This window comes from Lycium barbarum, chromosome 12, assembly GCF_019175385.1.
Source record: "Lycium barbarum isolate Lr01 chromosome 12, ASM1917538v2, whole genome shotgun sequence".
Taxonomy (NCBI): Eukaryota; Viridiplantae; Streptophyta; class Magnoliopsida; order Solanales; family Solanaceae; genus Lycium; species Lycium barbarum.
The window spans coordinates 61,338,690-61,351,873 of NC_083348.1; the positions used below are offsets into that span (position 1 = coordinate 61,338,690).

Here is a 13,184-nt window from a genome sequence, read left to right on the forward strand (position 1 = left end):
ATTGAGACTACTCACTCCGATTCAACATTTTTCCTTTGTTTGTTCCAATTATTTGATTTACACAAGTAAATATTACATCTACCTGCTCTGTTTTCTAGATAAATTTGGGATGTGTTTCTTGGTAGCAGCTAAAGGTAAACGAAGAGAGGAGAGAGAATTATTGGTAACTATAGTTAATACTCTGTATTAGTTATTGAGTTAGCAAAATGAATATGGTCCATTAAAAAATTATAAGGACACGTGTAACTTATTTAGGGTAGCACTGCAGCAACTGGACGGATCCCTTACTGGAGGGGAGCCGGATCCGAAATCTTCTACTAGTTTATTATATGAAAAACAAGTGTCACTAGTAATATCTCAGTTCCAACTTCCAACCAGTACCCATCCCTGCTAATACTATGTATTAGTTGTTGGTTCACAAAAATCAATTCCTTTTAAAGAAAATTTAAGTAATGCCCCAAAGTCATCAGACAAATTAGCATGGGGGAGTGGATCAATCAGTTCAAAGAGTGCGACGAAGCAATAAAGCTAGTCAAAAGAGTAATTTTCTACCAACTAAGCAATAGCGTCATGAAAGGACCTTGTGCGTTATGGGTACTAAGTTTATACATAAATAAGTGTTGACTACTTTCGCATTATTTAGAAAATTCATTTTTTAAAATCGGTGGAAGATCGATGAATTTCTTCCTTCATCAGTTCACATTGTTTATTCAATAAAATGTTTCAGTGGGTCTACTGATCTAGAACAACACAAAACTTCATTGAATATTAAAGATGAAACAAATTAAATCCCATGGCATTTTGTTATCACAGAAGAGTTTATTTTATTGGATTTGCATAAAGGACAAGAAAGACATAACAACTTCATAAACCCTTTTTTTTACCCTAACGACCGAACACTTACGATAACTGACTTGACAACAAGACAATCACATAATTGACCAAATTAAAAACTCGATACTTGCACTAGTCCCAAATTTAAGAACTCCAATCAGCATTGCACATTAGTGAGTTCCAGAACTCTCTCCCTCATCGGGATCAGGGACAACCTTCAAATCAAATTTGGAGCGCTCCGCCAAAATATTATTTTTTGCTTTTTTTATTTTTTATTTTGTCCAATCGCAACGTGAGTGCTACCAACTTCTCCAACCTGTGTTTATCAGGAGGTATTTCTAAACCAGGGTACAAGACCCTATACCTTCTTTTTCTACTTTCTTCCTCTTCATTGAGTACTTGTGATTCATTACAAAAATCATTAAATGCCTGAAAGACATATGATTTCCCCACATCAGGTTGATCAACCACCTGAGAATTATTTAGTTTCCAATAAAGGAATTTATCAATTATATTTCTATACTAGTGGAGCCATAGGAATCCACTAGGTGAAACGAGGAGAACACCAACATCTTCTTCAGTCAAAGTTGAAAGCTCATTCGCTTGCCTGAACAGGCTCCGTTTCCTTTTTGAAAAGGTAACGCAACGTGCTTCTTTAGATTCAACCAATTTCATCTCAATCTTTTGCCTACCCCTACACACCTTCGTTTCCATTGCAAAGCGAATACTGAAAGAAGAAATTAAGCAGATGTTTTGGTTGAATAAGCCTGTGCAATGCCAACAAGGATGCCCATGTAATTTATAGTTGGTGCACTACTCCGTTTGTCATGCCTATTGCCACGTGTAATTAATGTATTCATTTAATGTGAATCCATTATCAGATTATCACGAATCCGAATAAAATTGTATTACTATAGATTCCACTGCAATTGCAAGTAATTAAGCTTAAACGAATGAAAAGACAAAGGAAACATAACCACACATTAAAATTAATTTACATACATATCTAATGTTATTTTCTTAAAAAAAAAGTCTACAACTCTAACTCATAAAAACCTTATAAGGTGATTTTACACCTCTAATTGGTTGCATTTATTGTTACTTTTTAACCTTGCCTTGCTTTACGAAAGTCATTGAATTAATTAGTTTCTTTTTTGACATCATCTTTAACACTTGTGCTATTTTCAAGGTTTCCACTTTTAAGTCATACTAGTTTCTTGGCAAGTGCAATACACGTGCATCCCGAATTATGTAGTATATGAGATTTTGATAATATTAATATTGTTAAAATAAAGTTTAGTATCTAATTACGCATAAAAAATATAAAGATGCTCAGTAACACAAAATTCACATAATGCATATATTACAACACACATAACTTGATCCCTAAATAAATTAAATATTCTTCTGAAGTAATTAAACTAACTGAATTTAGTAGTGTTCTAAAGTTACAGTTAACAATTAGAATGAACAATCACTCCCACAGGTAAATAAATAAATAAATAAAATGTAAAGCGCCAAAAGATAGCCCAACATAATTTCGTGAGCAATTAGGATTCAATTGAGTTTGGACCCCTTCATGAAAGGTAGCTCCCTCCCTACTTTCAATAAATATCATATGAATATCTCTAAATTTTGCTGAAACTCATAACTCCGATTTAAATATTTATAAACAAGTTTCGATATTCTATAAAGTCTGCTGCATTAAGAAATATCGATATTTTAGGAGCCATTTTCCTGAAACTTGGAGATTTATAAACAATGTCTTTTCTGGCCAACATCACTCTCTCTCAAACTTTGGAACATTACCGCTATCATGAGGAATCCTGAAATCAGATTTCTTTCTGTTCTTACTCCAAGGACCATGTTGCTCCTTGTCTGAAAGAATTAATATTTCCTCTACTGATAGAATATACAAGTCAGGAGTGACAGAATTAGGAATGAGGCTATTCGGGACAAGGTGGGAGTGGCCTCGGTGGAACACAAGGTGCGGGAAGCGAGACTTAGATGGTTTGGGCATGTGAAGAGGAGAGACATAGATGCCAAGTGCGGAGGTGTGAGAGGTTGGCCATGGATGGTTTCAGAAGAGGTAGGGGTAGGCCGAAGAAACATTGGGGAGAGGTGATTAGACATGACATGGCGCAGTTACAGCTTACCGAGGACATGACCTTAGATAGGAGGGTATGGGGGATTCAGATTAGGATAGAATACTAGTAGATAGTCTCGTTTATCCTTTCTTATTAGTAGTCGCATTATCGCGCTATAAGTTCTTGTGCTTTGATTTCTGCTACTATCTGTTATTTCCTGTACTTTGACTATCTTATTTTATCTATGATAGCTACTGCCCCTTTGCAAACTGCTTCATCATGGATTAGTCGCTTTCGTTATTTTCATTTCCATATCGCTTTGAATTTCTTGGCCTTATCTGACCTCTTTTTATGCTTTTTATTGAGCCGAGGGTCTTTCGGAAACAGCCGTCCTACCTTGGTAGGAGTAAGATCTGCGTACACTTTACCCTCCCCAGACTCCACGTTGTGGGATTTCACTGGGTTGTTATTGTTGTATAGAATATACAAGTCCACCAAACAGTATAGAGAATCAGGTTCTCTATCTGTTCCCTTAAGTAAGGCAGAAAGTAAATAACACAAAATAGTTACGAGGAAAATTCACTGCACAAAATATTAAAAATAACGACCCACTGCAGTAGGATTTGCTAAAACTTCATTATAAATGAGCAACCTCAGATTACAACCTAGGAATTAAACTCTTAATCCCCCCCCCCCCCCCTCCCTTATAATAACTCTATTGCAATGAACACACCTTGACTAACTCTAGCCAAATGAATAACTCAGAAAGGTTAAAAATCTGTCCTACCATGACACTTCTTGAAAGTAGTGTAGGAATACAAGATAAAGAACAAAAGACAAAGACTCAACAAACCTAAGGACTTAATACATCTTCAGTTATTGGGAACTGATCCTTTTGTTTGTCGTGACTTTGTTCTTGAGAGCACATTGAGATGCGGCCACTAGCACTTGAGATGAGAGTGATTTTTCTGATTTGCAAGTGGTAGGTTTTCACTTGTAACATGTTGTTTATATAGGTAGAGCAAGTGGATTGATGTTAAAGTGATATTTCATATTGCTTTGGCCACTAGCGAACTGCAGCTGTGCTGCTACACTACTGCCAGTCGATACAGTGTCAGCAACCTTAGAATTGTAGTGTTGACTTGCACTGCCTAGAATCTGATCCCATATGGTTCGACTAAAATCATATCTGGTTCCTCGAATAAGTTTGTCAAATCATCAAACACGAGATAGCATAACTTATCAATTTCCTCCTTTTTGATGATGACAAACCCACAATTTATTTTCCCACTGAGAACGAGATTCTCCACTTATTCCTCTTGAGAATCAGACCTATCTTTCAACATAACAACATATCAGCAACTAGCTTTTCAGCATTTCAGCATCGTATCATCCTTAATTAGCCCCCCCCCCAATTTACTTCCCCTTTTGGCATCATTAAAAAGAGTAAAAATAGTAGCATGAGCAAAAACAGAGACAGTAACATTAATGCATGGCCACTGGGACGACATTAACATGAGCAACAACAAAAACAAACAAAGTTAAATATCATTGCATAAAACAGAGAGAACGCCCAATTTTATAATCGCAAAAAACTTAACAGTTCCAAAAGTACAAAATATGATAATTAATCAAACATAAGTACCACAATCATTAAACAAAAGGATGGAACAGTCTTGAGCATAGGGAAGCAGAGGGTTGTAGGAGGAGGACATAGGAAAAAGACAAATGGACGGCTAAGCGGATGGACCAGGTCAAGGGATCATTTTAAGGAGCTTGTCGATCCTTTCATTCGCAGGTCGCTGGTCATGGACCACTTGCCCTGTCAGTTCCTTCACTTTCGCCTTCAGTTTTTCAACTTCATCCTTTAGCTGAGCATTTTTTTTTCAACGGCCCACTGGCACATGGTTCCTCTTCTCCCATTGTACAATTCTGAATCTCAATTTTCAGAATTGCATTTTCAGCTTTCAACCGACTGATCTCTTCATTTGCTCTCTCTTGGGCATCAATCAGACTCGAGATTATGGAGCCACTGCCAACCCCTCCCTTCTTTGACACACATTCACACTCCTCAAGAGTACCCAGAGTGAATGTTTGCTTCCTGGTTCCCATTGTCACCTTTCCAACCTTGATTTCAAAATGCTCAAACACCTTGTAGAGAAAGAAGCCATATGCCAGTCCATGCCTGCCATTCTTAACGGTGACCACTTTTTTCATGTGCTCTATCATCAGAGCAGGCAAGCTAACTGGAGTAAATGTGGTCAAGGCTTCAATGAGATACAAGTCTGGGATGGCTGCTATAAATCTTCTCTCAGCACGAGGCAACAACACCTTGTTTACCAATTCAAATAGGAGCTGATACTCTAGCTTGAGCTGTTTCAATGTAATCAATATTGTTTACTTTAAAAAATAACTAATTTTAATGGCAAAATGGAAAAAAGTTAATTAATTTTATCTTAATTTTTTAAATTGACAAGTAGTTTGGGATGGACATTTTTAGTAATGTTGACAAATAATATGGGACGGAGAGAGTAATTTTTGAATGTTTTCTGCCTCAATTTACTTTGTTATCAGGATAAATATAGTTGTTGAATTGTTCTTAGTTCAATTCATCAATGTGGAATATTTGTTATCAACACAAAAGATTTAAAATTTTGTATACTAAAAAAAATTGGAATGTTTAACTGGGCCTATCTCTGCAAAGTATAGCTAGTTCCAAGTCTGGATAGAGGAGGAATGTTGTGGAGGGGTTGAGTAAAAATTAGTCTAATTATGATGAATCATCTGAAAATTAAATTCGTGAACAGAGCGGAGTGGATGCAGATGAGTCATATAGCTGACCTGAACTAGTTTATGATTGAGGAGTACAAAGTAATTGGGATGTTTAAGAGCCTCGATTTTCATGTTGATTGATAGCTTAATTGTACATAAGAGAAACATAAGCGTAAGCTTTGTAGTAGTTATTTTCTTAATTCAGAACCACATGAACTAAGCTAGAATATGATTTGAATTACAATTCAAAGATATATGAACTGTTCTGTTGGGTATTATAATCTTCCACATTTGTCATGGTATACTCATTTTAACACATCTAAAGGTACTCCTGAATTCTGAAAGCAAAAGGGCCATCATAAAAGTCAAGCATGCTTTTTTCTGGGGGAGAATTGTTGGGAAGAAACAAGCAATAACTAAATTGCACAACGAGGTAACAGCAGAAGAAATAACCAAGTCGAAACTTTCCACACTATTTGAACCAAGAGAAGACAATAAACACTAGCACAAATAGAAATCCAGGCAGCAACTATACCAACAATAAAATAGCAAAGCAAGCAAAAATAAATCAATTGCAAGAGACACCAAATTTGCGTGGTAAAACCCCTTCAAGGTGAAGAGGAAACATCCACGGGACCTCCGGCCCACCAAAGCTCCACTATAATCAACAAGAGTTACAACAATGTTCTCCAAATGGCTATAACAACAAAGACAAGCACGGAGCAACTGTTGACACCCAATTTTATCCCGCCTCTCTTCCAAAATACCTATTTTTCGCTTCTAACATTTTCGGGAAAATTAAAAAATATATATATTATATTTTACTATTATTATTAGCCTTTTATCAAAACCGGGGTTTCCTTATTATATTACAGTTACTAATTATTATTACAGTTCACAATTTTTATCATTTTCAGTATTTTACCAGCTTACGCACACGCATAACATTTATCTTTGCATAATTAAACAATAGTATTTATTTCAGTGCGAATTGTCGGAATATTATTGCACGGCTAGTACAACGCCACTTTTATCCGAGCATTGAAGATTGCATATTTTGTATTGAGAAATATTTAACACAAGTTATTTAGACAGGTCTTTTATTTAAATTTAGAAGCCAAACTATTCTTTGCACTCGGTCCATATTTTGACTTACCGGACCCCAAATCAAAGTCCGATTAACTCCTAAATATTTTTGGACTAGCCCATATCTCTTATCTCAATTTTTAGAATAATCCGTGTTTCAATTTATTAGTCTATTCTTTTAATACCCGGTCTAAAAATTGACCCAGTCCATAAATGGACCGGGTCTGACCCGTTTCGTACAAAATAAGGGAAACCCTAAAGGGTTTCCCCTCATTTTCTCACCCCGCCTCCTTCTTCGTTCCTTTCTTCTCTCTTTTCCTCCATCTCCGCCCCTTTCCCATCGTCACTCCGCCGCCTTTCTCCGTCGTCACCACCATCTCCCCATCGTGCTATTCCTCCCTCTCTCTCCCACGTTACCCACACACTCCCCTCCCACTCGCCACTGTCCCTCGCACTCATACCCCTCTGCCATCTCCACTCCTCACGCCACTGTCACACCACTTCACTTTGTTCCCCACTTCGTCACACCACCCGCTCCTCTTTTTCATCGTCATCGTCACCTCATCTCCACTTCACCTTGCCGTTCCCCACTTCTCTCTTTCATCGTCATCGTCTCCCCCACGTTGCCTCTGCCGCTTCTGCCCCTTCCACCTTCCTTTGTTTCCCATGCCTCTGCGCTCCACTCCTTTTTGTCCCCGCTCCTCTCAAACTCAAACCGAAAATCAGTCTATAAGTATTGGTTTCATCATCCATTAAAGGGGGGATTTTTTGGATCGAAAAGATACCTTAATACTTCTTGATAGTCATTTTGGAATACAAGTCTTCAATTGTTCCAGTTCCCCTTCAAAATATCGACTTTTAATTTTTCGATATCGTCACAAAATTGAATCCTGTTCTTTTTTTTGCTGTGGATGTTCGTTTGAATCCGATCATACGCAAGTTCGAATTTCAGTAGTGTTCGAGTGGATATCGAAGTCCCGCACCCACTTCGCTGCACCCGAAGAAGGTAAATTTCCCTCCTTTAGGTTATTTTAGCATTTGTTTGAGTGTTTGAAATCGTTGATGCGATTTGTTGGTTTAGTTGTATTTTAATTTTTCGTTTGTAGTTATTTTGGTTGAATTAAGCATGTTCAGTCCTGTTCAGTTCAATTCTGTGATTGTTTTAGTTTTATATACAAATTTAGTTTAGCCTGTTTAGTTAAATATGCCTTAGAAGTTATTTCAGGTTAGTCTGTCTATGCTAAGCATGTATCATATATTGGTTTGGCTCTATGTTAGTCATGATTTATATGTTGTCTTGCTAGAATTAATCAGTTAGTGAAATTTAAATGTCGTTTGTTTTGAATCTGATTGCGAAGTATACGTTAGTTCACATTCTACATGTTACCTGCTCAAGCATTGTCTGTTATTGGCTTTGTTACTCCCTTACTGTGATAGATGTAATGCCATGGTTTGATCAGATGAGCTGGTTTTCTCAATGATGTGGCGGGAACCAAAATGTTGTTTTATCTCAAAATGTGGTTAACCTTAGAATGAGATTTATATGTTTACTAGACACAAAATGACATTTTTCTGAGATTGAACATCGTATAACTTGAGTGCTCTCGAACGATATTACTTAGTTTCGTTTAAACAGCAGTGCATAGGTAATAATCTAACGACATCTATCTACACTAGAAATGCCAGCTTTTGTTTTTGTATTGTTTGAATCCCCTGGATATGAGTTCATATTTAAATATGACTTAGTTGAAATGGCAGGATCCCCAACTTAAACTAATAAAGTTTGTCCATTTCTTGCCTAATATGATGTCACCAAAGCCCCCCTGTTAATGGCTATATTACGCTAGACATTAAATATAGAACAGCATGTCCTGACTTCCTGGATATCAAACTAAGTCTTCCATTATGAGAACACAGTGTGTATATTTTCAGATGTGATTGGTTTGAGTCTCATTTTGAGTAGTGAAGTTTCCTTAGGAATCCTGTTAAATGTTGGACTCTTTTTTAAAGGGTGTAGTATGCCCCTTTATGATAAATTAATGAACTGAAATGTTGGGTGTGTTTGGATATTTTAAATTGTCTCTGATTGTTTGAACCATAGCTTAGGTTTGTTCCAAAAGACATATCCAGTTTCTACATTCCAGCATGCTTAAAAAAGAGTTTAAATTAGTTTGTTTGCTCTTATGTCTGAGTATTTAGTTAAGCAGTTGTTTCAGTTGTAACAGTAAGTTGAGGCTCTCCTCTTTCTTTATCTAGATCCTGGTTTAAGAACTGGAATAGTCAGTTAATTAAATTGATCAGTTGGCTATTTAGGTATTGAGTTAATGTTTAGTTTAGATTATATTTATATGTGTTGATAGTTGCTTAATTATTGTCCACTATTCACTAGTTTAGACATACATCCATATTTCAATCTTATTCTAGACATGTGTGTCTATGCTGGCGCTCTTTCCCATCTTTTTTTTCAGTGAGCTTATGTTAATGCTCCCAGTGTGTATATCTATTTATTCTTGGGCCAAGTCTTATTTGTGTAGCTTATTGCATACTATCTTGGTGGTTCATGGCTGGTACTCTTGATAAAAGTTTAGACTAGCTTGAATTTGCTTTACCCTTGAGGTAAAAAATATATTTTGATATAAGCCTCTTCGTTTATTTGTCTCAGTCCATGTCATTTTATTCGTATGATGCAGTTTACATCTGATTTGGCCTGGTGTGATTAGGTTCATACAGCCCAGTCTTGACTTATTCCAATTAGGATTCACATTTTGTCTGACAATACTGTGGGAGCTGTTGATCAGTCTTGCACTAGTTTAAAAATAGTTGATAAATACTTGTTTAAACATTGGTCTATCGAACTGGTCATGTAGTTTGAGTGATTGCTAATCTTATTCTCTGTGTTGTTTGAATCTGTTCAAGGCCTTTCCTGTCCTCCCCGTCGCCATTTCATTCTTAGATATATATAGCATAGACACAACCTACTGGTCTATTTTGAGTTTATATTTTGTATGTTTGACCTTATTCATTGATTTGAATACTAATTCCTTTTATTTTCATTTTTTATGCATGACCATCGCAATACTAGTCCGAGGGACTCGTTCTTCTTCCACATTCAATGTTGGGCTAAAAGCCCAACGAAATTTGTCGAGTCAGCCCCCATCAGTTGCTGGGCCACGGCCCAATAGCAGAAACAGTCCACAACAGCTATTATAAGAGGATTTCGGGGTTAAGCCCAACAGCTTGCATGATCACAGCAGCCCAAAATGGGCTGAGCCTATTCATTTATTTTGTGCCTTTATCTTATTTCCTGTGCAGTTAACTTGTATTATTTGACTGACCCTTTACTTTGTTTTTTTGTTTTCTTAACTTAGATGAATCTTAGCAAAATCAGTGGGGTTAGTTTAAGTAATGGGTAGTTAGTCCAAGGAAACTAACAATTAATTCCATAAATTTATAATGTCTAATATTTATTTTATTTAGCATAATTGATTTGCAAAATAGCATGAGTTCATATATTGAGTTAAAAGAATCACATTTCATGCTCACTATCTCAGAAATTTCAAAACATCACTAATAAGCAAATATAAGTTCAAATACATTCTATGAATAATTTTTTCAAAGTTTATCCAATAATCTACTTCTTTTAGTCAAGTACAGTTAATATAAAAGAACGAAAACTCATACCCTATCCATCACATTTTAAAGAAAATAAGTTTAGGTATTTTACATCATCATATTGATATAATACAAATTTTCTCTAAAGTTCACATTCTGCGAGTTATATTTTTGCAAGTCTTATTTTCAAGAACATTATTACATTTTCAATCAAGGTTTTAGCATGTCCAAATTTTATTTTAAATAGCCTTTAAAATCTTCTTTTATGCAATACATCATATTTTCTACAGGTATTATTTCAAACAACATCATTATTATTTTCATTTAAAGTCTTAGCAATATTTATCAGTCCTATTTTAAAAAAAATGGCATTTTAAGTTTTCTTTTATATTATATTTTATGTAAATCTTATTTTCACTAATACTATTTTCCATTTTTAAATTTAAACATTATATTTTACTCTCAATTAATTAACCTAAGTTTGGTCGGATAACCGTAAGTTAACGGATTCTAAAGGATGCCTAAACCCTTCCCTTTAGGATAATATAGAGCCCTTACCTAGAATCACATTGGTTAAGTAGACTATTAACAGAGGTTTAGTTTTAACTTTACCTTAGTTAACATCTAGGTGTCCTAATTCACCGTTAAATTAATTAGGTGGCGACTCCTTAAAATCAAAACAAAATAGGAATCACCAACACGTCATACTCCTTAAATCTACCCGGTTAAAATGGGGTGCGACAGCAACAATACATAAAAGATAGCACCAAAACTAGTGAAGAAAGGAGAGAAATCACCACAAAAAATGAGCTACTGTTCGTACTCGAAATCTGGAGCTACATAATACAAAATCCGATCTAAGCTAGAATATGATTTTAACACATCTAAAGGTACTATTGTGAAAGCAGAAGGGCCATTATATAAGGCAAGCATGCCTTTTTCTAGGGGAGAATGAGATTAGGTGAAATCATGTTACTTTATGGACATGGACACCACTATGACAGAAGCTTTTCATTCTTAGTTAATGACTAAGTTCACTAAATCAATATCCTAGAAGTCCTCTAGAATTTCTGAAGTATTACAAAAATGATATGTCACGCATATAACATGGTGAAGAGTGATATCTTTATGTACTAGAAACGTACAGGTATTTACTTGGATGATCAATGGAATGCAGATTCTATCCGATTCTGAGAAGACAGCGCATTATGACCAGTATCTCTCATTTCGAAAAGCAATTGTTGATATGCATTCTAGACAAGGTTCTAAAATGTGCACGTATGAATCATATAGCACGTCAATCAAGGAGATGGAAGTTGTTGAATGGTTAAAGTGGTATAGACAAACAGTAAACGACATATTGGCTGAAAAAAGGGTAGTATCTGGATCAGGCTATTTTGATGCACTGGAAAGAGATTTCTACTCAGCATTACATTTAGCGTTCTATGGCCCTGAGATTGAGTCAGATCTCCTTCCTGAATTTTTTGAAGCCGAGGAGCGATCAGTATACAAAACAGCTGAGGTTCTGCACCTGGTTTTTGGGCGAGATCTTTTTGGGATGGTCTGTTTAGCCAAAAATGTTCCTGAACTGTCAAATGCTTCTAGGGAGAGACTGACATCCTTAGAATCAAAGTTGTGTCATTCCCTTGAGAATATCCCTATGATAATGCATTCGGAGACAGCTGCTTCTGGTTCCGATCAAAATCAACTGAGAAGTTCCAATTACCATACATCAGATGCATACAGAGACTTAGAATTGCATGTTGGAGGGAGACTTGTTGCTGTGGCAACAAGAGTTCCACCTAGGAGTAGATCTAATGAGATACAAAATGAAGGATTTGGGTCCTCCTCTTTCTATGATTCTTTTAGCCCTATTAGAGATTCTTATGTCAGTAGAAAATGTAGAGAACTTCTAGTACCTTTCATATTTATTGTTACTTTGTATAATGTTGACTTGAGATGACTTAAACGGGGAACGAGTGTAGTGAGGATTCAAATAGTCATCTCCAACTTGTTTGGGGCTGAGGCGTAATAGTTATTGTCTGTTTCCTTTTTTAAAAGCAATTCTAAGAGTTGCTTTATATATGATTTTTGCTGTTTTGGACTTTATTTGATGGTTGGTGGTGCACATACTTGACTTGCAACTCTGGAACTTTGTTCTTAGAAAGGTTGTCTGTCTCTTGGCATAAAGAATCATATTCATAATACTTCCACTTTAATTTGTGTGAGAACTTTTTTCAGGTAAGACACATGCACTGGTATCAATTAGGAGATGAAGTATCATCCTGTGAGTGCAGATGCAGCAGACCGAAGCTACCTTTCGAGCAAGTAAAGTCTATAAATTAAACCTTTTGAGTCAATACTCATCAAGAGTACTAGCTATGCGCTTCCTAGATTTTTGTCAAACTATCATGACGTTTGTGCGTATTCTCTAGTTGCAATGTAAGGTGAAGAGGTAGTCTTAGAGAGAATCAGATTATTGAGCTGGATTTGGTCTATCTGATTTTTGTTGGATGGAAAAGAAAAACTGAAAATGAATGACATAGTTAACGAACATTATTGCTTACAATTTTATTGATGTCTAGTCATCCACATTTAACTGTGAAAAATTGTGGGTCCTGATCAATGTCATGTTTTTCTACTTCTATCACTATTGTCTTTCCTTTTCTCTCATTTCCATCTCCTTTCAATTTTAGTTACTCTTTCTCAGAAGGTGTAACTATGAAAGCTTATGGTTAAGGTTAACTATTTAAAAGATAAAAGTCATAGTTTGGGCTGCTTTCATTTCATTTC

At 35.9% G+C, this 13,184-nt stretch overlaps 1 protein-coding gene across 1 annotated transcript; it reads left to right on the forward strand.

Moving 5' to 3' along the window:
- Nucleotides 1-11,562: 11,562 nt before the first annotated feature.
- Nucleotides 11,563-12,354, forward strand: LOC132624305 (uncharacterized). The gene has a single exon (XM_060339105.1). It carries the CDS (start codon nt 11,563-11,565, stop codon nt 12,352-12,354), a length of 792 nt encoding a protein of 263 aa, XP_060195088.1.
- Nucleotides 12,355-13,184: the final 830 nt, after the last annotated feature.

Bases quoted from the DNA above. Each gene is read 5' to 3' on its own strand.
- LOC132624305 (XM_060339105.1), top strand. From the start codon at position 11,563: ATGCAGATTCTATCCGATTCTGAGAAGACAGCGCATTATGACCAGTAT.